This window comes from Dipodomys merriami, unplaced genomic scaffold (genome assembly GCF_024711535.1).
Source record: "Dipodomys merriami isolate MVZ:Mamm:240054 unplaced genomic scaffold, mDipMer1.0.p SCAF_137, whole genome shotgun sequence".
Taxonomy (NCBI): domain Eukaryota; kingdom Metazoa; phylum Chordata; class Mammalia; order Rodentia; family Heteromyidae; genus Dipodomys; species Dipodomys merriami.
In genome coordinates, this window is record NW_027202682.1 from 1,748,459 (window position 1) to 1,774,654 (window position 26,196).

General features: G+C 51.3%; 2 protein-coding genes across 6 annotated transcripts in view; one reads left to right on the forward strand and one right to left on the reverse strand.

Annotated features, from left to right (window-relative positions):
- Positions 1-14,141, reverse strand: part of LOC138825410 (intraflagellar transport protein 140 homolog) — a 58,974-nt gene extending 44,833 nt beyond the window's left edge. The window contains exons 1-10 of one of the 3 annotated variants that reach the window (XM_070019920.1): positions 13,796-14,141; positions 12,375-12,552; positions 10,813-11,034; positions 7,506-7,627; positions 7,089-7,231; positions 5,978-6,153; positions 5,088-5,179; positions 3,402-3,508; positions 2,576-2,721; positions 204-407 (exon numbers count right to left, since the gene is read on the reverse strand). In XM_070019920.1, coding sequence (XP_069876021.1) covers positions 204-407; positions 2,576-2,721; positions 3,402-3,508; positions 5,088-5,179; positions 5,978-6,153; positions 7,089-7,231; positions 7,506-7,627; positions 10,813-11,034; positions 12,375-12,521 — 1,359 coding nt within the window. In that variant the 5' untranslated portion in view covers positions 12,522-12,552; positions 13,796-14,141. The remainder of the gene's footprint in view (positions 1-203; positions 408-2,575; positions 2,722-3,401; positions 3,509-5,087; positions 5,180-5,977; positions 6,154-7,088; positions 7,232-7,505; positions 7,628-10,812; positions 11,035-12,374; positions 12,553-13,795) is intronic. The other 2 variants (XM_070019918.1, XM_070019919.1) reach the window with 2 other exon arrangements.
- A 585-nt stretch (positions 14,142-14,726) lies between these two features.
- LOC138825413 (protein cramped-like) overlaps positions 14,727-26,196 on the forward strand; it is a 48,871-nt gene continuing 37,401 nt past the window's right edge. The window contains exons 1-3 of one of the 3 annotated variants that reach the window (XM_070019927.1): positions 14,727-15,009; positions 16,452-16,789; positions 24,541-24,734. In XM_070019927.1, coding sequence (XP_069876028.1) covers positions 16,453-16,789; positions 24,541-24,734 — 531 coding nt within the window. In that variant the 5' untranslated portion in view covers positions 14,727-15,009; position 16,452. Of the gene's footprint in view, positions 15,010-16,451; positions 16,790-24,540; positions 24,735-26,196 lie in introns of those variants that run through there. The other 2 variants (XM_070019926.1, XM_070019928.1) reach the window with 2 other exon arrangements.

Consider the following 26,196-nt stretch of genomic DNA (forward strand, 5'->3'; position numbering starts at 1 on the left):
GGGCCACTGTAGCTCCCACAGACAAAATGCCCCCGAGTTTTGATGATTACTTTCTTTATAAATATGACACACATGGAGACTCAGAAAGGCAATCCAGGATGGAACTGGATGTGGAGGCTCCTTGCTATCCTGAATCCCCCCAACCAATAAGTGGGCGGTGTTGAAGCTCCGCGTGTGACCCCAGTAGCTGCCCCGGGAGTCACCTTGGTGACAAACACTCCGCTGATATGCATGTCTGTGCGCAGGCTGTGCGAGCTTCCCGTGGACAGGAAGCACACGTTGAGTAAACTGGGAGAGATCTGTACGGCAGCCACTTGCTGGTTGAAGTGTGAGGACATGGCCTGCTCACTGAGGATGGACACGGAGCTGATGGTGCTCACCGCCAGAAGATTCTTTCTGGAGCCCCACTGCAGTCCCGTGTGCAAAGAAAAAGAATAAGACATGTGAGAAGCTCACCTAACAAGAGGTTCAAAGTAGCTGCTACAGATACTCTCATTACAATAAGCCATGCTTGATCACGTGAGGGAAGGTGTATAGTCATACATGTTGTTGGAGACAGCACATCAATAAAGGGAAATAAATTATATATAAAAAATCAAAAGCCCAAGAAAAATACAGCATATGTTCATACAGAAAGTCATGTAACAAACGTCACAGCAGCATCATTCGGTTACTGTCCGAAATGTCTATGAGCCGATGAACAGATAAGCAGACTGTACTCCAGTCATGCGATGATACATAACTCAAGCATAAACACCGAACCCTGACAAGTGACACGGCATGGAGGAAGTAGAAAACATGGTGCTCAGTGACAGCAGCAGCCACAGGGACAGCAGGTTACATGATTCTACTCTGGTGCAATGTTCAGAATAGGAAACTCCAGAGGGACACAAAATAGATTACAAGCTTCCTACAGCTGAAAAGGGAAATGGAGAAGGGGTATGGATTCTGGACCTCCCCCCCTCCCCCGCCAATTGGTCGTGGGGCTTGATCTCCTGGCTTGGGCACTGTCCCTCAGCTCTTCAGTTCAAGGCCAGTGCTCTACCACTTGAGCTACAGCGCCACTTCTGGTTTTCTTGTGGTTAATTGGAGATAACAGTCTCTCAGACTTTCCTGCCTAGGCTGACTTTGAACCGCAATCCTCAGATCTCAGCCTCCTGAATAGTTAGGATTACAGGCGAGAGCCACCAACGCCCGGCATGAATGTTTTTACAGTGACCAAAATGTTCTAAGATTTATTGTGGAGAAAAAAAATTAATCATGGAGGTATCTGAAGAATTTTTTTTTTTGGAGGTCCAGTCATGGGGCCTGAACTCTGGGGCTAGCGCTCTACCACTTGAACCACAGCGCCATTTCTGGCTTTTTTCTTTTTTGCTTATGTGGTGCTGAGGAATCCAACCCAGGGCTTCATGCATGCAAGGCAAGCGCTGTATGAAGAATTCTATGAAGATACTAAAAACCATTTGGCTGGGTGCCAGTGGCTCAGGCCTGCAATCTTAGCTATAAAGGAGGCTGAGATCTAAGAATTGCCATTTGAAGCCAGCCTGGGCAGAAAAATCCCCATGAGACTCTTATCTCCAATAAACTACTCAATAATGGGAAATGGTGCTGTGGCTCAAATGGTAGAGCACTAGCCTTGAGTGCAGAGAGGCTCAGGGAGAGCACCCAGGCCCTGAGTCCAAGATCCAGGACTGGCAAAAACAAACAAACAAAAAACAAACAAAAACCATGCCTGGTGCTGGTGGCTCATCTCCAATTAACTACCAAAAGTCAGAAGTGGCACTGTGGCTCAAATGGTAGAGTGCTAGCCTTGAGCTGAAGAGTGCAGGGACAGCTCCCAAGCCCAGAGTTCAAGCCCTACAACTGACAAAAACAGGTGAATCATATCAGAGATAGAAAGATGGGTAACAGGGACTGGGAAATTGGCTCAGTAGTAGAGTGCTTGCCTCAAATGCATGAGGCCCTGGGTTCAATTCCTCAGCACCACATAAGCAAAAAGAAAAAAGCTGGAAGTGGCACTGACTCAAGTGGTAGAGCACTAGCCTTGAGCTGAAGAGCTGAGGGACAGCGCCCAGGCCCAGAGTTCAGAATTCAGGCCCCACAACTGGACCCCCCCCCCAAAAAAAAAAAGAAAGAAAGAAGAAAGAACGATGGATAACAGATGGACAGAAACGTATTTATACAGGCTTCTAGTCCCTCATCTGAAATTCTGAAACCCAAAAGACATCTATCTATCTATCTATCTATCTATCTATCTATCTATCTATCTATCTATCTATCTATCTCTCTACCTACCTACCTACATACCTACCTACCTATCTATCTTGCTATGAAGTCTAGGCTGGTCTTCAGCTCTTGGCCTCCATAGTGTGGGGATTTAAGGCATTACAGCACATGCCTGGCTGCCGTGCTCCACTTTAAGCTTTGTTACTGTTAGTTTTTTTTAAATATACTCTAACATAACATTATTGGTTATATAGCCTTAAATCATTGGTAGAAATAGGTCCAAAGCCAATTCCTTCCTCCATTTTGTGAAGCAGAAAAAGGGCATATTAAGCACCCTGTAGAGCTATACCTTTATTTGTGTGATGTTTCCTTCAAGCTCAGTGGGCGTCCGGAGGGCCCACGCATCCTTTCCTTCTACCCCACGGCTGCCTGGAAGGCCTGGCACTTTTCTCCACATGGCTATTTGCCCTTTACTGGTACCAGCTGCCAGAAGACCTAGAGGTGAAAACAAAGTGCATGGGAATTGAGTTGAAAAGTGGATTAAGTCAGGTGCTGGTGGCTCACACCTGTAATCCTAGCTACTTAGGAGGTTGAGATCTGAAAATCACAGTTCAAAGTCAGCTCAGGCAGGAAACTTCATGAGACTCTTATCTCTAATTAACCACAAAAAGCTGGAAGTAGAGTTGTGGCTCAAGTGTTGGTGCACTAGCCTGTTGAGGCTGAGTTCAAGACCCAGTACGTGTGCACATGAGCGCGCATGCAAAGAAAGTATTGTTGTTTTTTTGTTTGGTCATGGGGCTTGAACTTTGGGCCTGGGCACTGTTCCTCAGCTCTTCAGCTCAAGGCTAGTGCTCTACCAATGTGAGCCACAGCTCTTCTTCAGGTTTTCTGGGTGGTTTATTAGAGATAAGAGTTTCATGACTTTTCCTGCCCGGGCTGGCTTTGAACCATGATGCTCAAATCTCAGCCTCCTGAGTAGCTAGGATTACAGGTGTGAGCAAACAGCACCTGGCTCCAGTCTGGCATCTTTGCTGGTAAATAGAAAATTTATTACCTATTCTGACTTGAAATGTCAATCCCCTGATCTCAGGCCACATAAGTAGATAAGACTGTAAATGAGAGCTACTGCTGCGGGCCAGGTTTTGTTTCTTTCATGAGAAGTCAAGTAATCTCACCTTTGGCTTTACAGTAACAAACACAGTTTATATTTTCTCCTTTTTCAAAGCCAAACTTCTCCTCTGGACTTAGTATATAATTTTCTCCTCGTTCCAAGTCCCAGAATCTGCAAGGGAAGAGGAAAGCGCCGTCAAGGCTGTGTTAGAGACCTCCCTCTCCCCTTCCCTCTGCTCAAAAGAGTTGAACCTGTGCAGCAAACTTAAGACCGGGCAAAGGCTAGCGTGTCCAGATTCGTAGTATAAAAGAGAAGCTGGGTACTGGTGGCTCATGCCTGCAATCCTAGCTACTCAGGAGGCTGAGATCTGAGGATCACAGTTTAAAGCCAGCCCGGGGGGCTGGGAAGGTGGCTCAGTGGTAGAACACTTGCCTTGCATGCATGAGGCCCTGGGTTCGATTCCTCAGTACCACATAAGCAAAAAGATAAAAGCCGGAAGTGGTGCTGTGGCTCAAGTGGTAGAACACTAGCCTTGAGCTGAAGAGCTGAGGGACAGCGCCCAGGCCCAGAGTTCAGGCCCCATGATTGGACCCCCCAAAAAAAATAAAAATAAAAAAATAAGTAAAGTCAGCCGAGGGAGGAAAGTCCGTGAGACTCCTATCTCCAATAAACCAGTAGAAAACCGGAAGTGGCGCTGTGGCTCAAGCGGTAGAGCACTTGCCTTCAGCTGAAGAGCGCAGAGACAGTGCCCAGACCAGAGTTCAAGCCCCACGACCAAAAAAAAAAAAAAAAGGATGTTTATAACTACTTTATGATCTTTTTTGATAGTTAAAGAGCAGTTTCTTACAGGTGGTTCATATATGACATTAGGTCATGCAGAGAAGACTCAAACCCTAATCACATTAAGCAACACCAGAAGCCCCTGAACCAAGTGTAAATTCTATTCATTTCCTGCAGAGGAAGTTTTGGTGATACATACCTAGACAGGAGATAGGAATATTGTTTGAATACAGGAGCTAGAGATCTCATCTCAAAAACCAAAACAGAACCCTCCCAATAGCAGGCAAGCCATTCCAGGGGTGGACAAAGGGGTCACGCTATTGGCTGGGGCAACGGACTGCAGGGAGGTGAGCCAGGTGGATGTGGTCTCTTGGGGCCTCTATGCTTTGTTCCTCCTCTGAGAGGTGGTTGAGCATGTTATTTCTAATTATAAAAATTCATCATACCAGCTGGGTGCTGGTGGCTCACACCTTAATCCTAGCTACTCAGGAGTCTGAGATCTGAGGATCTGAAGTCAGCCTGGGCAGGAAACTCCATGAGACACTCATCTCCAATAAACTACTCAGAAAAGGCTGGAAGTGGTGCTGTGGCTCACGTGGTAGAGGGCTAGTGTTGAACACAAAAAGGTTCAGGGTCGGGGCTGGGAAGGTGGCTCAGTGGTAGAGCACATGCCTTGCATGCCAGAGGCCCTGGGTTTGATTCCTCAGCACCACATAAGCAAAAAAGAAAAAAGCCAGACGCGGTGCTGTGTCTCCAGTGATAGAGCGCTAGCCTTGAGCTAAAGAGCTGAGGGACAGCGTCCAGGCCCAGAGTTCAGGCCCCATGACCAGACCCAAAAAAACAAACAAACAAAAAAAGGTTCAGGGTCAGTGTCCATGCCCCAAGTTTAAGCTTCAGGATTGGGAAAAAAAAAGCTTGTTTCTGGCAGAATTTTCTAGAAGCATACATTTGAATGGAGATAAGCTCTTACCTGAGGACAGCTTCCCCTATGGCCATCACAAGAAGGCTGCCCTCAATCAAAGCGATGTCTGCCCGGTGACCGGTTTTCCCACTCAGCTTCACCTGTATGAGGACAACACAGCTGAAGGAAGCCTGTGACCCCTGCTGAGATGCCAGCTCCAGATTCTGTGAGCCTGGCATCTGGGCTTCAGATGCCCCAGGTGGAGGGACTACAGGACAAACCATGCAAATGGAGATGTGAACTTGTTTTTCAAGATGTATATATGCAAAGACTGGACCTTTAGGAGGGAATTAGGCCCAGAGAATTCCTAAGGGAGGATGGAGCCCTGGTGCAGCGAGAGGTGGCATCTGTCATGTTCCACGGCGTGTGAGCTAGCCCACTGAGTGGCTGCAGTCCAGGAGCTAGTGCAGGCTCCCCCAATACTCCTTCCACTTACTCAATTACTGGAAAACCTTGTTTCCCTTACCTGTATGGACTGACCTACCCATGGTATAAAAGTAAGCCTGAATAGCCAGTTTAGATGCCCCTGAACCGTGGCTGCAGCTGTCCAGTCTTGCTCATCAAGACAGAAAGGAAGCCGGGTGCCGGTGGCTCACGCCTGTAATCCTAGCTACTCAGGAGGCTGAGATCTGAGAATCGTGGTTCAAAGCCAGCCCAGGCAAGAAAGACCGTGAGACTCCTATCTCCAACAAACCACTAGAAAACCGGAAGTGGCGCTGTAGATCAAGTGGTAGAGCGCTTGCCTTGAGCTGAAGAGCTGAGGGACAGCGCCCAGGCCCAGAGTTCAAGCCCCATGACTGACAAAAAAAAAAAAAAAAAAAAAAAGACAGAAAGGACACTCAAGGTAGGCATGAGAACTTGGCCCCCAATTCTCAGCATGAGCCCATTTTCCTACTTGCCTTCATCACTTCTTCAGCCTCCCCCTCAGGTGTCACCACGTAAAGGGACAGTAGAAGCTTCTCTGTGACCACCACCAGTGCCTCTCTCTTCTCAATGTAGAAGAGCGTCTGGATGGCGCTGTCTGTGGATGCCACCTGGGTGGTCTTACCCTTCTCATCCACATAGTGCACCGACCCTGGGGACAGAGGAGGGTCACTTTAGGGGCCCTGGCTTATCTGTGTTTCTGTGACACTCACACGCAGCCATTTCTATCTACTTAAAGACAATTCCAAAATAAGACATCTTCATTGTAAGAATTTAGAAATAGCACATTTGATGGTGTGATATCTATTTTATCAGCCTAGTTGTCCCTGTCAACTCCTTTCCCATTGCGCTTGTGGAGGGTCGTGGTGTCTGCTGACCACACTGGTTCTACAGCTTAGTGACTCACGTCATCTCCGTTGCTACTCGGGTTTATCCACACCCTCCCTATACCTGTGCTTTCAGGGAAGGCCCTTCCTGTCCCACTGCTGCTGTGCTGCTGGTGTGCTCTCTGATTTCGTGCCAGGTCTCTCTGTACCTCCCTCACTTCTCCTTGTCTAAGCTGTAGAAGGCAGCTTAGAGAGAAAGTCCTAGAGTGACCTTTTTCAATGTCCGGATTTCTCTACCTCCTGCCTTGCATTAGACTGTTGCTCCAACAACAACTAGCCTTGTCTTGGCGTCCTTTCTTCCCTCCTGAGTGTCTAACCGTGGTGGTGAGACCAGTTCAAGGATCGGGGATTGCTGTGGCTCATACAAAACTTGACTTACTAAATGGAAACATTCAAGATTATCTTGGCTAGGGCTGGGAAGGTGGCTCAGTGGCAGAGTGCTTGCTTTGCATGCATGAGGCCCTGGGTTCGATTCCTCAGCACTATATAAGCAGAAAAAGCCGGTGCTGTGGCTCAAGTGGTAGGGCACTAGGAAGAGCTGAGGGACAGCACCCGGGCCCAGAGTTCAAGCCCCATGACCAACACCCCCCCCCCAAAAAAAAGATTATCTAGGCTAGTTAGAATAATAACTGTTACTAAAATCCTGACCAGACTTCTCTTAACATGCTTTACTCCTGTAATCACAAACCATGTTCCTCACCATCGGTCAGACTGACAAAGAACGACAGCCCATCTTGAGACCCCATCTTCAGCAAACTTCCGAAGCCACTTTTCCTCCAGTTAAACATGTCCAAGGCTTTCTCATCACCACTCACTGCTGCCTTTGCCAACTGAACCAAGTCTCTGAGAATAAACAAAAAGGCAGTCAGTAATGGTGCACCTACTGCAGAAATGAACTCTGCCTTGCTGAAAGGAAACAAACAAAAAGAAGAAAATAAAGGCAGTCAGGATTCCCTTGAGTGACAGGGGGCTGGGAACCACCCTCCCTCCAGTCAGGAGCCGCACCCCAACCTTCAGGACGGAGAAGACACACCTCCCTCCAGTCAGGAGCCACACCCCTGCCTTCAGGACAGAGGAGACACACCAGATGCTCAGGAGTCTCAGACTTAATACTTACTCGCCAGGAGGGGGCAGCCGGAAGATGCAGTGGGTGAGGTGCTTCCCATACTCATGCTTCAGCAGGGGTGTCCCCTGCACACGGCCCCGTTGGTCCAGTCTCCACAGGAGCAGGACACCAAGCTGTAAGACACCAATTGCATGGGTGAGCAGACATCTTTATAGAATGAACTAGGAGGAGATGAAAGGTCAATGACCCAGCAAAATAAAGGCTGGTCCCTAGCTCAAGAAATTAGAGCTAGGGCTGGGAAGGTGGCTCAGTGGTAGAGCACTTGCCTTGCATGCCTGAGGCCCTGGGTTCGATTCCTCAGCACCACATAAGCAAAAAGAAAAAAAGCTGGAAGTGGTAGAGCGCCAACCTTGAGCTGAAGAGCTGAGGGACAGCGCCCAGGCCCAGAGTTCAAGCCCCACGACCGGACCCAAAAACTAAGAAATAAAAAATAAATAAGTAAAAAAAAGAAATTAGAGCTAGGCGTCAGTGGCTCAATCCTGTAATCCTAGCTACTCAGGAGGCTGAGATCAGTGGATTGCAGTTCAAAGCCTTCCTGGGGCAGAAAAGTCTGTGAGACTTTCTTCTTGTTCATAGACTTTTCTGTCCAGGCTGGCTCTGAACTGAGATCCTCAGATCTCAGCCTCCTGAGTAGCTAGGATTATAGCCAGCAGGCACTGGCTTCTGAGTTTTTTTCCTTCCCCTTTTACTGTCAAGGTGATGTACAGAGGGGCTACAGTTACATAACTAAGGTAAGAAGTACATTTCTTGTCGAAACTTGTTATCTCTGATCTGAGACTCTTATCTCCAATAAACTACTCAGTAAAAGCCAGAAGTGGTGCTCTGGCTCAAGTGGTAGAGCACTATCTTGAGCACAAAGAGGCTATGGGATATAGCCCAGGCTCTGAGTTCAAGCCTCAGGACCGGTAAAAAAATAAAGAAAAAGAAAAAAAAATTATGGAACAATTACATGTGTACCATGGAATAAAAACTATTCAAAAGAAAAACAAATCAGAAACTCTTCTCTGCACCTCCTTTTATCACTTGGAGATAGCAAGTATTATTTGTTCAGCTCTTTATAATGCACTGTTAATTTCGGACTAGATTCCAGTTACTAAAAACAGTGAAATTTCCACTTATGATAGCCAGTTTTCCCTATCATTACATTACAAATAGTATTAGTACATTTTTTATAATTTGTACAAGTGTACAATAATTATGGTACATTTTTAGAATTTTTAGAATAAATTGATATTACATTATTATTAACTAATGTCCACACTTCACTCTTAAATCCTTTAAAAAATTTTTTTTTTTGTCAGTCCGGGCAAAAAAACTCAGGGCCTAGGCACTGTCCCTGAGCTTTTTTTATTCAAGGCTAGCCACATCACCATTTCTGACTTTTTCTGTTTATGTGGTATTGAACCCAGGGCTTCTTCAGGCATACTAGGCACTGTACCACTAAACCACATTTCCAGCTCTTATTTATTTATTTATTTATATTTTTGTTGGTCATAGAGCCTGAACTCTAGGCCTGGGCACTGTCCCTCAGCTCTTCAGCTCAAGGCTACTGCTCTACCACTTGAGCCACAGCACCACTTCCGGCTTTTTTTCTTGCTTATGTGGTGCTGAGGAATTGAACCCAGGGCCTCATGAATGCAAGATAAGTACTCTACCACTGAGCCACCTTCCCAGCCCCTTCAGACCTCTTTTAATAAATCTTTTTTTCTTTTCTTTTTGGTTGGTCATGGGGCTTGAACTCTGGGCCTAGGTGCTGTCCCTCAGCTCTTCAGGTCAAGGTGAGTGCTCTATCACTTGAACCACAGTGCCACCTCCGGTTTTCTGGTAGTTAATTGGAGTTAAGAGTCTTATGGAGCCGGGCGCTGGTGGCTCACACCTGTAATCCTAGCTACTCAGGAGGCTGAGATCTGAGGATCGCGGTTCAAAGCCAGCCCGGGCAAGAAAGACCGTGAGACTCCTATCTCCAATAAACCACCAGAAAACCGGAAGTGGCGCTGTAGCTCAAGTGGTAGAGCACTTGCCTTGAGCTGAAGAGCTGAGGGACATTGCCCAGGCCCAGAGTTCAAGCCCCACGACCAACAAAAAAAAAAAAAAAAAAAAGAGTCTTATGGACTTTACTGCCCAGGCTGGCTTTGAACTATGATCCTCAGATCTCAGCCTCCTGAGTAGCTAGGATTACAGGTGTGAGGCCACTGGCACCCAGCAATAAATCATTTTTAAAAATTGTATTTAAAGTTAGGGCTGGTAGTATGTGCCTATATTCCTAGTTACTCAGGAGGCTGAGATCTGAGGTTCAAAGCCAGCCTGGGCAGGGAAGTCCTTGAGATTCTTTTTTTTGTCAGTTGTGGGGCCTGAACTTTGGGCTTGAGCACTGTCTCTCAGCTCTCTTAGCTCTTCAGCTTAAGGCTTGTGCTCTACTATTTGAATCACAGTGCCACTTCTGGCTTTTTCTGCTTATGTGGTGCTGAGGAATTGAACTCAGGGACTCATGCATGAAAGGCAAGCGCTCTACCACTGAGCCACCTTCCCAGCCCAGTCCTCAAGATTCTTTTTTTTTTTTTTTTTTGGTCGGTTGTGGGGCTTGAACTCTGGGCCTGAGCGCTGTCCCTCAGCTCTTCAGCTCAAGGCGAAAGCTCTACCACTTGTGCTACAGCGCCACTTCCGGTTTTCTGGTGGTTTATTGGAGATAGGAGTCTCACGGTTTCTACTGCCAGGGCTGGCTTTGAACCATGATCCTCAGATCTCAGCCTCCTGAGTAGCTAGGATTACAGGCGTGAGCCACCAGTACCCGGCTTCTCTTTTATACTACGAATCTGGACACTCTAGCCTTTGCCCGGTCTTAAGTTTGCTACACAGGTTCACAGCTTCCTCAAGATTCTTATCTGCAATAATCTACTAAAAAAGCCAGAAGTGGAGCTGTGACTCAAGTGGTAGAATGCTAGCTCTGAGCAAAAGAAGCTCAGGGACAGCATCTATACACTGAGGTCAAGCCCAAGGATGTACATGCAAAATAAATAAATAAATAAATAACATTTTAAAAAACTCATGGTATCTGGGACTTTCAGACATCTTTATAAATGCAATTTCCTAGCAAAGTATGTTTTTAACATTATGGACATACATTGACCATAGAACGTGATCTTAGAAGGACAATTTTAAGATTTGCTTCTGAGATAAAGTAAAACAATTTGAAATGATATCTGACAAGATCAGCTCTATCTGGGCGCCTGGCCTTAAGCATGTTTTGCCTGGTGCATCCTTAAGAGCATGGTGGGAGATGGAGACTGAATGTGCTTACCCTGTCACCAGACACCAGGCAGCTCCCACTGGTGCTCCAGCTGAGGATGGTGATGTCGGCACTGTGTGTTGTGGGCACTGTGTGCTGTTCCTTGTCCTGCTTGTTAAATACTATCACTTCTCCAGTCTCCCAGCCGATTGCCAGGACCAGCCGTGTTGGGTGCCAACAAAAGGAAGCCACCCGGAAGGACCTCTCGATGTGTGTGTCTGGCACAGGCTCACCCTATGTTGGGTGAGAAGAAAAATTCCATATTATAGATATTGGTGGCTACTTAAACAATTTCTGCCTCTGGGAATGTAGCTTAGTTGTACAGTGCTTGTCTAGCATGAATGAATCCCTGGGTTCAATTCCTTAGTAACACATAAATAGAAAAAGCCAGAAGGGTGCTGTGGCTGAAGTCGTAGAGCATGAGGCTTGAACATACAGAGGCTAAGGGACAGAGCCCAGGCCCTGAGCTCAAGCCCCAGGATCAGAAAAAGAAACAACAACAACAACAACAACAACAAGAGTCTCTGCCTCTAACATCAACAAGAAGCTCAAAGATGCAGCTAAATTTCATGCCTGGTGCTGGTGGCTCACACCTTTAATCCTAGCTACTCAGGAAGTTGAGATCTGAGGATCAGTGTTCAAAGCCAGCCCTGGGCAGGAAAGTCCGTGAGACTCCAATCTCCAATAAACCACTCAGAAAACTGGAAGTGGCACTGTGGTTCAAGTGGTAGAGTTCTAGCCTTGAGCTGAAGAGGTGAGGGACAGCGTCTAGGCTCAGAGTTCAAGCCCCATGAGCAACCAAAAAAAAAAAAAAATTCAAGAACACCAAGGGCTGATGGCAATAATAGAATAGAAGCTAAGAGGTCACAAGACAGACTTCAGAGAGACCATGGCCCTACCAATACCTGATGTTAGACTTTTGGTCTTTTTTTTTTTTTTTTTTGGTCCAGTCGTGGGGCCTGAACTCTGGGCCTGGGCGCTGTCCCTCAGCTCTTCAGCTCAAGGCTAGCGCTCTACCACTTGAGTCACAGCACCACTTCTGGCTTTTTTCTTTTTGCTTATGTGGTGCTGAGGAATGGAACCCAGGGCCTCATGCATGCAAGGCAAGCCCTCTACCCCTGAGCCACCTTCCCAGCCCAGACTTCTGGTCTTCACAGCTGTGAGAGAGAATGAACTTCTATGCTTTAAGTCACCCAGTTTATAGTAAGATGTTAATTCAACCACAGTAAACTACTCCAGCTTCAAATGGTAATGCGAAGTGGAAGGCAGAGCTAGAACTGACAAGACAAGGGCTAAGTATCCACAGACCATAGAAATTAACCACTAATTGACTGTGGAACCTGTCTTAAACATTTCTAATCATGTACCCAAACCTAAATGGCAGTGGTAAAGGAACTGTCCCCAAACCACAGAATTCATGATATTGGAATATGAACCTAGATGAGAATGGATGAGGGAAAAACTAGAGCAAAGCAAATCTAATATATCTTCCCCCAGCCACACCCTACTCAAGAACAAAGGAAATACAAGAACCAGAAGCTACTACAGTCAGCAATGTAGCTCCAGGGACTCACTTGTTCCAGGTAGATGTCCACACTTCCTCCTGACATTGTGCCAGTGGAGGCCACTGCCAGGAATGGGTGGACAGGGTGCCAACTGATGTGGGACGGAGACCCAGCTGCATCTGGGGCTTGGATTCGGTGATCAAAATAGAGGGCCATGACAAAACACAGGCCTAGGCAGGGCTGAAACCTAAGGGGCAGAGAGAATTAAAAAAGAAAGAAAAGAAAATCAACTAGGGAGAGATACATTAAAATTACAAAAAGGAAGCAAACTTACCATCATGATACATTTGGCAGCTTAAAATAGCTCCTTTGAATAACTATTTAGAAGACAACTTTGTTTGGAAGAGTTAACAGAGAAAAACAAAAATGAGAAGCAATTGAATATGAAATGACTTTGGATATGATGAAAAATAAAGTGCATATCAGCAGAGGATGGAGAGTATGAGAGCAAATAAGCTAGCACAAAAGCCCAGACTACAAATACGATTCTTGATAACTTTTATTCCAGTAGTAAGGACGATTTCAATTTCTATAGCTGCCTTTAAAGCAAACTGCCCACAAGAGGGTCTCCCCTCCCCCCAAAAAAAGAGCATTCCTGTCCTTTACAGAAAGCATAAAACTTCAAGGATGTTGTCTAGTTCCAACTCCCAAGTGGTATATAGAACAGAAATATTTCCTTGTTGGAGAAATCAGAAACAAAAGCCAAAGCAGCTGTAGGAAAGACGAAACTGATTTACTACAAGAACTTAATCAGTGGCATTCTATTAACGTCCCCAGGAAACACTCTTCCACCGAAAACTGGCAAATACAGAACTCAGGGGAAAAGGAAAAGCATTTCACTATTCTATTTGCTTGACTCCCCTCATCTTCATCTTTAGGGCCTAAATGTGTCCCTTAAATCGGCTTTTTGGGAAGAATGCTGCGCTCAGCGGGTTACTTCTCGATGACAATGTCAGGGACTCAAGGATGGGTTCCAACATAGGCTTTCGGGGGCGGACACCAGTGGCCACCCTCTGTCTAGCCCTCTAGGACGGCTCTGGGCACCTATCTGACGTCTGAAGAGCAGGCGGGGTGGGGCGGGGGAGCGGTGCAGCGTCCCCTGCTCCAGGGTTCCCCTACCCCGCTTCCTTCCAGTGCCCAGGGGTGGTGCTGACCGCTCCACACATATCCGTCCACAGCACCCCCCCCCCCGCCCCAACAGCAACTGGTGCCGGTCGGGGTGCCTGAGACTGGTGGGGAGTGACTTCGGGAGCCACACTCGCCACGGAGGAGGAACCCGAGGCCCGGTTCCCGTCCTCCCCGGCCTCGGCAGGCCCGAGTCCCGCGGGCCGGCCTCCAGCCTCCACCCCGGCGGGACCCCGGCCCAGCCGTGACCTCTGCAGGCCCGTCCCCAGCCCCCCTCGGACTCGGCGCGGGCCCGGGGCACTCACCTGGGGAGGGACCACGGCGCGGCCCGCGTTGCCCCGACAACGCCGCGCGACAAGGCGGAAAGAGCCGAAGGCGGCCGGCCGCGTCCGACGCGCCTCCCAGGCGCGGCCCCGCCCCGGAGCCCGGCGGCGGTGGTTCCTCCTCAGCTCCCGCTGCGCGGCCCTAGCGGCGTCCGGCTCCCCGGCGCTCTCTCCGGGCTTCCCTCACCCGCCCCAGGTCCCTGCTGCCCACCGGCGGCCTAGTTCTGGCGCCGAGCCGCGACCCGAGGCCGGGACATCCGGGGCCCGGTCAGCGCCGTTCTCTCGCGGCGCGCCCTGGGCCCATCAGGCCGCGCCCGCGCCTCTGGCGAGCGAGCCGCAGGCCCAGCCTCGAGGCCGCGGCGTCCAGTCCGCCAACGGCCGGTGAGGTGCCGGACAGCAGACGCGGCGACGGCACGTCCGCGCCGGCGGGCCAGAGGGCTGAGGGGCGCTGGCCTCGCCTGCAGGGGGGGACCCTAGTTTTCAAACCTCAGTCTGGTAAACACTAGTTTCAAGAACTCCCTCAACGCCATGATGAGGGGAGGGAAAAAAGTGACACGCCACACCGCGGCGTGCGAAGCCTCTCACCCGCTCCCCACCCGGGTTCGCGCGCGATTCAAGACGCCGCGTTGAAGCGGCGACTTCTCACGCATCCGTCAACACGGCGGCAGCCAATCGCAGCCAGGGTGCTGAGCCCATTGGCTGTCGGTTTACCAATCAGAATCGACGCACGGGCGCGGGGACGGAGTCACAACACGCCTGGCGTCGCGAGCCGTCCCCGAATCCCGTGCGTGAGAGCGCGCTCGCCCGCCCTGGGCCAATGGTAGCTCGCCCTGGGGGGCGCGTCCGCCGGAAAGCTCCTGCGTGCTCGCCCCCGTCCGGGACGCCCGCCCCGCCCCGCCCCGGAGCCGTCTCGGTGTCTCCGGCGGCAGCGGCAGCCGGAACTGTGCTGCGATCGGCGGTCCGGGCCTCCGCGGCCGAGCAGCGGCGGTCTGGGCGACCGGGGCCCCGTCAGCCGCGAGCCAGCTCGCAAAGCCGGACGTGCGGGGCCCACATTTCTCGGTGACTGCGGCCGGTCCGCGGCCATCCGCCCGGCGTCGCGGCCTGGCCGCAGCTGCCCGGCCCGGCCAGTTCTGCGGGCGCCCGCGGAGGCCTGGGGGCCCGGGAAGCCAGGCTGCGGCGGGGCGTGGATGAAAAAGGTGACCGCAGCCTGCGTTCGGAAGTCGGCCGGGGAGGCCGCGCGGCGCGGGGGCCCGCGGGGGGGGGCGCGGTGCGCACGGGGCCCGCGGGGCTGAGGGGTCGCGCCGCGTGCCGCCGAGCCGTCCCGTCCCTCGGGGGGGTGCGCGCTTCTCCCACCCGGGAGCGGCACGGAGAGTGTGGAGCGGGGCCGCGGCCCGCCGTCCCGGCGCCTCCCACCTTCAGGAAGTGACGGACTCCCGCCCGAGCCGCCGCCGCCGGGACGCGGCCTGGCGCACGGGCGAGCGCCTCCCGTGTCGGCCGGGTCGCGGGAGGAGGGTCCCGGGCGCCCCCACCGCGGGCCCCAGGAGCAGGCGTCTGGGGACCTGGCGCTCGGGTCGGTGGAAGTGAGTTGGGCTGAGCGAGCCCGGGGTCGGGAGCCGTGGGGTCTGCCCCGGCCCGGGTGTGCGTCGTCGGTTCTCCGTGGTGGTCTGGAACACACACGGTCAGCGCTCCTACTCGGTCGAGTCGGGGTTCGGAGCGACCCCGTCCTCTGAGCAGAGGGCGAACCCCGTTTCGTGGCCGTTCGCCCCGGAGTCGCGGCGCCGCTGTGCCTTTCTGCCCCGGTCCGGGTCTTTGCGGAGGGACCCCGGCCGCCGGGCCTCCGCCGCGGTGCCGAGTCGGTTCCCGTCGCGGGGTCGCGTGCGGGTCTCCCCGGTGAGTGGGGACGGGCGCGGCCCGGTCCACGCTCGCCCCTGCGGTCCTCCCCGGGCGGGGGTCCCTCCGCCCCAGGCCGCCCGCCTGGCCTTTGGTTGCGGACACTTCGCGCCGCGGCCGCGGGTCGCGGGCGTCTGTCCCTCGGGCTCCTCGCGCCCCGGCCCGGGCGTGGCCGGGCCGACCCTTTCCCGGGTGTCCCCAGCCCGTTCCGCGCAACAGGCTCTTTGTGGCTCAAGCTTTGCGGTCCGCCCCCCGGGCGGGTCCCGCGCCGCGCAGCCCGAGCCTCCGCGTTGCCGGCCGGGGCTCCGCGGCCGGCGCGGGCCGTTGCGCGGGGCAGGTGCGCGTCGGGACCCCGCGCGTCTCGGGCGGGGAGGACGGGCCGCGGGCGAGGGCCGGGCAGCTGCGTGCGGCGCGGGAGCGAGGAGGGCAGGCCGGGCCCCGCGGGGTGGGCGGCGGGACGGCGGCCCCCGGGGTGGGGGCTGAGGCGGGCCGGACGCCCGGCGGGGTCGGGCTGCCGATCCGCCGCGCCCGGGGCGGCCGGCCGGGCGGGGGGGGGGGGCGGCGGGGCCGGCGGCGCGGGCCGGGCCGGCGCGGGGCCGGGCGGGCCGGGGTGAGGGCCGGGGCCGGCGCCGTGCGGGCCCCGGCGGGCCGGCGGGCGGCGCTGGAACAAACAACGGCCGCCATGTTGGGAGGCCGGCGGTAAACTTCTGCCCGCGCCTCTCACCGCCCCTCGCCTCTCCCGCCGCAGGATGACAGTGAAGTTGGGCGACTCCGGCAGCGGGGAGGACGGGCTCAAGAAGCTGGGCAAGCGGGCAGCCGATGAGGAGTCGCTGGACGTCGAGGGGCCCGGCGGCGCGGACGCGGCCGAGGACGGCAGCGGCACAAAGAGAGACGGCGCGACCCCGCGGGCCGGCGGCGCCCCCGCGGGCCCCGCCGCGGCGCCGGCCTCGTCCCCGCCACAGGGCAGCTCCCAGGACCAGCACCACTTCCTCCGGTCCAGCGTGCGGCCCCAGAGCAAGAGGCCCCGGAAGGACGCGCCCTGCGCCGTGGGCAGCGGTGGCGCCAGCTCGGGGCCCCGCGGGAAAGGTAGGCACCCCCGGGCCGCGGCCCTGCAGCCGCGGACCCCCGCCCGGGACGGCCCCCGGCGAGGGCCGCGTCCCCTCCGCCCTTCCCCGAGGCGCTGCCTGCTGTGTGGGTGCCGGGCGAGGGGCCAGGTCGTGCCCTTCCTTTGGGCCAGTCCGATAGATGTCCACAGCGCACAGGGTCGCTGCTGACTTTTCTCAGATGGCCACGTAAAACTACAAACAATAGCTTAGGGATGGGGGGAGAAAGTACCTGCTCTGCGGGTCCCCAAACTGTCAGGGGCTGGGAGTGCAACAAAGGAACCTGCTTTGAAAACTACAGGGGAGGAAACTGGTAAGAAACCCAAAAAGAATGACCAGCAACCACAGGAGTGGACCGGTTCATTGTCCCAACACTCAGGTGTTCTTGGCTTGGAAAGTACCAAGGGCGCAGGGAAGGGACTCCTGCAGTGTCAACCCAGTCCTGGTTGGTGCGCAGACGTTTGCTTCCTCTCCACCCTACCCCGTGGCCCCACTTGAGGCCACGCTCTGGTGTGCTCATCCTAGGTTGAGGATGTGACTGCTGGACTGGGGCTCCGGGGTCCCCACTGTGGGAATAAGTAAGATGCATGTCATGTGTTCCATGTGCTCATACTTCCTCGTCTGCATTCTGCTCTTTTCTTAACCGTGAGGTAAACTGCTCTTAAATTCTTTTGTTTCGAGCCAAGTTTGCAGCACTTTTTAAAAACAGCAAATATCTCACTGATTCCTGGTGTGTTCTGTATGGGGAAAAAATCTTTCACTTAGTTCCTTGGACAACATTAAATTTACTCATGGTAATGGTGGTTATAAAAAGAGAATACCTTGGGGCTGGGAAGGTGGCTCAGTGGTAGAGCGCTTGCCTTGCATGCGTGAGGCCCTGGGTCCAATTCCTTAGCACCACATAAGCAAAAAGAAAAAAGCCAGAAGTGGCGCTGTGGCTCAAGGGGTAGAGAGCTAGCCTTGAGCTGAAGAGTTGAGGGACAGCGCCCAGGCCCAGTGTTCAGGCCCCATGACCAGACCCCCCCCCCCCAAAAAAAAGAGGATCCATTTTGCCAGTGTGTCCCATTAAACTCACTGCTATTCAAAATTGAAGGGGGTGGAACCCTGAATTCCCTGGGATTAGTAACTCAGTGACAAGTTTTGATGTAAATAGTCTTGCTTAAAGATTTAAGTGTGAGGTAACCTTGCTTGTTTCAGAAATTAAAACTTGCCTCATGTACAAGTAATTCTGGTGTGAAAATCGCTAATGGGTTAGGAAAACTCTGAATTTGTATCATAGCCTTGACTTTTATTTTTTTTTAAAAAGTACCTTCTCTGCTAGTTACCACTACACTTGACCTCAGGTCTGCCCTCACGCACGCAAACTCCTTGGCTTGGACCCGGATGCCCCCTGGTTCCCCACACCTCCCATCTCCCAGGTCCTCCTACTGCACTTTGCTTTTGAGTTTGCTTTTCCATCAGAGGTGTGTCTCTGTCGCCCCCCCCCCCCCAAAACCTATGAAAGAAGGGATGGGGGCCCCTGCTGTGGCCTTCAGCTGGGGTTGCTGGGAAGAAATGTTGGTGTAAAGGCACTGACAGAAGCGCTACCCCCTGAACATCAAGGAGGGTCGCGGGGTCTTGATGTCCAGGTGGGTTTTGACAGGGCAGTGGAGGGAGGGAGGTGTGCTTTGTTTTTACAGTTGGGAGGCTTACCCAGGTGGAACAGGTTTCTGGTTGACTTGGTGGGTTATTGATGCTTCTGATCATGATTCTTGCCCCCTGGGTAGCTTAGAGCCGAGATTGACTTTTCATTGTGTAGTATTTAGTATTAATAAGATGTGTTAGTTGTGCTTCTTGTGACTTCTCTTTTCCAGTTGTAGCAAGCTAAGCTGTAAAGGCTTTCTCTGGAGGGAAGTGGGGAGTGTTGTCTCCTTTGCGTTGAGCACTCTGCTGTGGAAGCCCTGAGCTTCCTGCTGAGGGCTCCTTGTGATAGGCCCTCCCCATGAGAGGCTCTGCGGACCCTGCAGACCCTTTGATGCACTTTACTGTTCCCTGGACATTCCCCGTCAGGCTTCAGAGAGAATGGTACTTTCGTCCTCCACAGGAGAGAAGGCCAGGCGTGACTGCAGGTCTGTGTATGTTGTCCAGCCAGTCTCTAGAACTGGTTCTGTGGAGGATCTCTTTCCTGTGGACTGGAAATCTCCACTTGGAGTGGCTAAACAGGGAGGGGTCAAAAAGAAACGAGCATTTTTTTACTTTGCAACAAACTTCCACGGGAAAAGCTCACGGTTGAGGCACTAGCAGCTTTTTTTCCTAATCTTTTTGTTGGTTTCGGTTTGTTAAATTTATTTGTTGTTTTGTTATCTTTAAATACTTATATAATACTTGTGTAAAGGGGTCTCAGCACTACATGCCTGCTTATGAGTACAGAGCGTTGATGGGTCTTACCTCTTCTGTCACCCCCACATCTGCCTCAACCCTCCCCAGGCCCTCCGCTTACTAGTTCCATTTTCACATACGGACATTGACTGTTGGGAGTGACAGCTCCTTCAGTTGCTGCCTTCCTTGCCAATCTCAGTCCTCCTGGACATTGGTAGCAAAGGACTTGGGGAGAAGATGGAGGCCTTTCTTATCCGGCTTTGTCCACACACCTCTGCTTTATTACTCTGAGTCTTTAAGAGTAGACTTTTTTTTTTTTTTTGGTCAGCCCTGGGGCCTGAACTCTGGCCTGTGCGCTGTCCCTCAGCTCTCCAGCTCAAGGCTACCACTCTACCACTTTTGAACCACAGCGCCACTTTCAGCATTTTCTGAGTATGTGGTGCTGAGGAATGGCACCCAGGGCCTCCTGCGTGCAAGGCGAGCCTCTACCACTGAGCCGCCTTCCCAGCCCCTTGTTTTTGTTTTGGTATGTATAAACTTGTACTGGCGCTTGACCGCTGAGCCGCTGTCCTAGCCCTTTGTTTTTGTTTTGGTATGTATAAACTTGTACTGGCGCTTGACCGCTGAGCCTCATACTCCCACTTGGCGGGTTTGCTCATTTGTGACTTGCTCACAGCTGGTGCTTTACTGCTTGAGCCACAACTCCATCTTAGCTTTTTGCTTGTTATTGGAGTTAGAATCTTGAGGACTTTTCTGCCTGGGCTGGTTTGGAACCATGATACTCTGAGCATTTATTTGTTTGTGTTTAGTTCTTCGTAGTCTTAATAACAACATAACCACCTTACCAAATTTCAGCCTCTTATGTCTCTATTTTTCCTTAAAATACAAGTTACTTCACACTTTGAAATACAGAAATTTTTTGAAGATGACATAAATTTTCCCAGCATTGTCAAATCATGACATTTTGTTACCTTCGCTTTACAAGTAAAGAAAAATAATATATATCCAGGAGCTGGTGGCTCACACCTATAATCCTAGCTACTCAGGAGGCTGAGATCTGAGGATCATCGTTCAAGGCCAGCCCATGCAGGAAAGACCATGAGTCTCTTATCTCCAGTAAACCACTAGAAAACCCGAAGTGGCACTGTGGCTCAAGCGGTAGAGCTCTTGCCTTGAGCTGAAGAGCTGAGGGACATCACCCAAGCCCAGAGGTCAAGCCCCACGGCTGACAAAATAAATAAATAAATAAAATAAGAGGCACAGAGTTTGGTGTCTCTCTCTCTCTTTCCTTCTCTCTTGTGTGCACATGCGTGCCGCACTTTCTCTTGCTTTCTCTTTCTTGCTTTCTATTTTTGTTTGGTGCCCATCCTGGGGCTTCAGCTCGGCCTGGGCGCTGTCTCTGAGCTTTTGTGCTGAAGGCCAGCACCACTTCCAGCTTTTATGGTAGTTAGTTGGAGATAAGAGTCTCACTAGCTCTACTGCCCAGGCTGGCTTCAAACCTCAGCCCTCAGATCTCAGCCTCTTGAGTAGAATTACCTGTGTGAGCCATCAGCACCTGGCTGATTTTCCAAGAGGTAGAAATCTTCCAAATTCCTAATTTCTGCTATTCAACAGCTATGTGGTTTGGGAAAGTTATTTAACCTCTGAATTTCCTCATCTTCAGTAAGTAGGGGAGAAATCTTAAGAACAAGTATTCATCCCAAGACCCTGCATTCTAGCCTTGTGTTTAATGAAGAAGCAGATGCTGAAGAACAGGGTGGCGCGCTGCTGGGGAGCTCTCCCACTTGGTGCAGGGAGGTAGGTTTGCAGCGGGAGGACGGGGTCAGGCTTGGTTTGTGCTGCCTAGCAGCCTTGCCTCAATTTCCCCACCTGTACAAAACATCTGAGCAGTAAATCTGCATTGAAGGATGAGAACAATCTAGGCTTTTGTAAGGATGAGAAAAACCTAGTGTTTTGGAGTTGAAATAAGGTTCTGTATTCCCAAGCCTGCTGGGTACTGGGTGGCTGTAGATGGAAGCCAAAGTGCTTTTGTCTTCCCAAGATGGCAGGCAGGCAGGCAGGCAGACCAAGGCCACATGCCTGCTTTCCTCAGGTGAGCGCTGTGACAGTGGCCTGCCATAGGGTAGTGGTGTGGGAGAGCTGAGAGGCTGTTGGACTTCTTGTGACAGCTTTGTGGGGTGAAGCACGGGGCCATGGGACAGCTAGGACTGAGGTGGACGTGGACTGGGAGGAAGGGGTTTGTCCTGTGCATCCGGAGCCTGGGGTGTGCGGGTGTGGGGTCAGTGACAGGCAGGAGGAGTCCAGTGAAGTATCCGGGGCCGTAGCCCTGACTGCCATCGAGCATGTGCTGTCAAGGCTCCCGCTCACTGGGAGAGCAAGGCGCTGTCTCTTCGCCGAGGAGCCACTGCCCCCAGGCTTCTTAGGTGCTTGGCTTCTTACCATGCGTGTGAATTCAAACCTCTCTGTGGACCCAGAAATGCCCTTGGAGTTGGTCTTTTTTTTTTTTTTTGGTTGGTCATGGGGCTCAAACTCTGCCTGGGTGCTGTGTCCCACAGCTCTTCAGCTCAAGGCGAGTACTCTGCCACTTGGGCCACAGCACCACTTCTCGCTTTCTGATGGTTAATGAGAGATAAAAGCCTCATGGACTTTTCCTGCCTAGGCTGGTTTTGAACCATGATCCTCAGATCTCAGCATCCTGAATAGCTAGGATGACAGGCGTGAGCCGCCAGTGCCCAGCTGAAGCTTGTCTTTGACTCTCTTTGGTTGGACTTCTCACACCCCCACCTGGAAAGAATTAAAATTGTCTTCCATCTCTTGTATTTCTTTTCTCCCTTTATCCTTTGCTTTTGCTCTTCCTCTTGGTTACTATCCTAGGCCACCCCCCCCCCACCCCCTGCCAAACTGAGGGTAACTTTTTCTAGATAGTTTCCTTTATGGTCCACCAGAGTATCTTTGTCTTTGGGCCTCTTCTATTTTTATACTGCTTGAGCTAAGCAAGGAAGCCATGTCCTCATCTGAAGTTCCTGGAGTAGATCAGATGGACTGCGCTTTTCTCTGAAGTATGTGAATCTACTCTACTTTCACAGTACCTTTGAGGTCTAGAATGCTGGGATGATTACATGGGTGATTTCCTTTCTTTGGATATCCAGCTTGCTTTAATTTCCTCTGCAGAAGAAATATTGCTTAGGAAACATCAGAAAGAAGGACTTAGCCATCTCTCAGCTGACTGCTAGTCAGTGGAAAGGTTATCTGGTCACTTTGAGGAGTTGTTTGCCACTTCAGGGCCCCATCAAAGTCAGTTTTACTAGTACAGGTTCATTTCATGTCTCCAAGTGTGAGTTACCCTGGCCTTTGCCCCTGTGGTCAGTTCAGATATACTTCCATTCTGTTTTCATTTATGATTCATGCTCATCAGATTTACCAATGCTATGTTTCAGTGAAATCTCCCTAACTTATCATGGCATCTGACTTAAGCTGTGTGTTCTTTCTTACATGCACAGAAGACAAGACTGTTGAAGTTAAGCTAAACGGTCAAGGGCTGGTTGGCAAGCTGGCACAGGAGGAGAGAGTTCATGAGTATTTGTTGTGAAACCTGAAATGACGTTAAAACTCTATATCATGGGTGGGTGATGCAGAGTGACTGAGCAACCCTTTCTCAAACAGTCCTTCATGAGGAATTTGCGGCTCAGTGCACACATAGTGCACAGATAGTTTGATATTTAGAGCTTTTTTTTTTTGGTGGGAATTTGAACTTAGGGCCTCATTCTTAATAGTCAGGTACTGTACCATTTGAGCCACAATCCCAGCCATTTTGCATTGGTTATTTTCTTTTTTTCTTTTCTTTTTCATCTGTCATGGAGCTTGAACTCTGGGCCTGAGCGCTGTCCCTCAGCTCTTCAGCTCAAGGCAAGTGCTCTATCACTTGAGCCACAGTGCCACTTCCGGTTTTCTGAGTGGCTTATGGGAGGTAAGAGTCTCAGGGACTTTCCTGCCTGGACTGGCTTTGAACTGTGATCCATATATCTCAGCCTCCTGAGTAGCTAGGATGACTGGCCTGAGCCACTGGCATCCAGCTGGTTATTTTCAAAGTAAGGGCTTGCCTTATGCCTGGCCAGCCTGGCTCTAATCTTGCTACTTGTGCTTTTTTTTTTTTTTGGTTGTGGGGCTTGAACTCTGGGCTTGGGCACTATCCCTCAGCTCAAGGTGAGCGCTCTACTGCTTGAGCCACAGCACCACTTCTGGTTTTCTAGTGGTTTATTGGAGATAAGAGTCTCACAGACTCTCCTGCCGGGGCTGGCTTTGAACCATGATTCTCAGATCTCAGCCTCCTGAGTAGCTAGGATGATAGGCGTGAGCCACCGGGGCCTGGCTTACCTGTGCTTTCTTGTACCTCTGGGGAGGACAGACACGGGTCACAGCGCCCAGCCAGTATGCTTCTCCAGTGACTGGGAAATGTCCAGCCATGGACTGAGATGGAATCTTGCAAATTTCTTTATTTCAGGCTGACCTTGAATCATAATCCCCTGATCTCTGCTTCTCAAATAGCTAGGATTACAGGCTTGAGCTACTACATATGACTGAATTTTTTACTTTTCTTTTTTTAACCTTTGTTGAAAAGTTGTTTCATCGTTGGAAGATTTCTTAGTATTTCATGGTCTTACCTTATCCTTACCGGAGGAAGGAAGTCAGGAGGTCAGAAGAACATCTGTGACCTCCCTTTCCCCTCCAGGCTTCCCTGTATTATATGTTAGCTGTTAGGTGTTATGTGTATTGCCTGGAAGGACGTCCAGATTAGGGGCTGGTACTGTATGAGGACTTGGGAACTTCACAGTGCTTAAAAACCCCAGTCTGGATATGCACCAAGAATACTTCTAACATTATAGATCCACTGGCTTTAAATGGTTTATAGTCTGATGTACTGGTGTGTCTAAATGAAGGCCATGTTTTGCACACACAAATGTTCTTGAAGTTCACTTCTTTATTTGAAAAGATGGTAGAAGAGACTGTGAAATACAGTATCAGCTTTGCCAAGGGGATAGGTCTCTGCACCCTCTGTGAGTATGAATGTCAAATTAAACATCAAATGCGCAGCATTGCTGTGCTGCTCAGAAAGTACATGTGGTCTCTGTCCTCCTTACTGTTAAAATAGCTTAAGAATCATCTGCTCAGTTCAGGCTTCTGTTGTGAGAGACTCATTTTCTCTGAGTGTTACATGCTGGCGTTCCTGGTGGATTAGCTGCAGTGAGATGGTGGGCAGTGTGCCCCTGCCCCCGCTTCCCCCTGCCCCTGCTTCCCCCCTACCCCCGCTTCCCCCTGCCCCTGCCTGCCCTGCCCCCTCTTTCTGAAGAGGTTACTGTATAGTCCTTTCTCTCCAAGGAGCGGACAGTGGTGCGTCGTCATCTGGAAGCGTGTCTGGGGTTGCCCCTGCCCCCCCTGCGGGGGGCTCGCGCTCTTCCTCCCGGAACTTAGGGCCCTCAGGGGCTGAGAAGGAAGAAGGCAAGAAGGTGCGGCGGCAGTGGGAGTCATGGAGCACAGAGGACAAGAACACTTTCTTCGAGGGACTGTATGAGGTACGTCGTCGGTTTGAGAAGGGCTGGCCGGTGCGGCCGTCCTTCCTGAGTCCTCCCTCCCACCTTGTCTGTTCCCCGCATCTCCTGCCCCACGGCTGCTGGGTGAGCAGGATTCGTCAGGTGGCCCCAACAGTGGTGGGGTAGATAGGCATTTCTTTAGCTCCAACTTTGGCCTCCTGTTTCCTCTTGTGGGACAGGAGAGTGACTGGTACGATAAATTTCAGTGACACTTTTGTTTTGTCCCAAGGTTCTCACTGTTTCACAAATACACTGCTGGTTCTGCCTTTCCCTGGCTGCTGAGTGGGCTGAAGGGGGGGAGGGGAGGGCTTGAGTAAGGATGCCCAAGTGGATACCATCAGAGTAGCCGATGAGTAACAGAAGACACCGCAGCTAACCTGAGCCAGATAAAGTTCTACAAATTAAGAAGTAACTGTCCAGACCCGTTGTCCAGTGAGGCGGCCACACTCCTGCCCGCTGCTCAGCTTTTTTATTAATGCTTATAAATGCTCTATTTCAGGTATAGACAAACTGACCTGTGTGTACACTGCCTGATCTGTAGAGTTACACCGGCACACAGCGTGCCCCCTCTCTTTGTGTGTCGTGTCTGGCTTGATCCAGTGGCAGAGTCAAGTAGTCACAGCAGACGGGGAGTGTCCCTTGAGACTGGCCAGTCCCAACACCACTTAACTGTTCTCCATGCTGGTCAGTGCCACCCTTCCAGATGTTGTCGATAGGAATAATGCAACAGTGAACATCTTTGTGCACAATCCTTACGTGATTTCCTTGGTGTGTGGAATCGGGAATAGGTTACTCAGTTAATAAGCCTTTTCCTTTTTTTGCCGGGGGGGGGGGGGGGGGGGGGACGACACATGTGTCAGCATGGGGCTTGAACTTGGGGCCTACGTGCTGTTACTGAGCTCTCTTTCCTCAAGGCTAGTGCTCTGCCACTTTGAGCCACAGTGCCACTTCCGGGTTTCTGGTGCTTTATTGGAGATAACAGTTTTGCGGTTTTCTGGTGATTTATTAGAGATAACAGTCTTATACTTTCCTACCCTGGCCAGCTTTGAACCACAATCCTCAGATCTCAGCCTCTTGAGTAGCTAGGATTATAGGTGAGAGCCAAGTCTAGGAAACAAATTCAGTAACTCTGAAATGTAAGCCATAAATTGTTTACATAGAGATAGGAAAGACATAGCTAAAGGGGACAGCAGACTTGACCCACCACTGATAATGTTCCTTCTGAAGTTGCCTCCCAGGCGGACATCACTGATCTGCCTGCCAGTAATCTCTTTGTCCCTGAAAAGAGATGAGACTTTGGATAGATGTGAAATCATCTAGACAAATCCAAAAGTGTTCTTTGTGCGTGCGTGCGTGCATGCGTGCGTGCATGCATGCATGGGAGCGCACAATTCATAGGGCTTGAACTCGGGCTGGGCTCTGTCCTTGAGCTTTTTCACTGAAG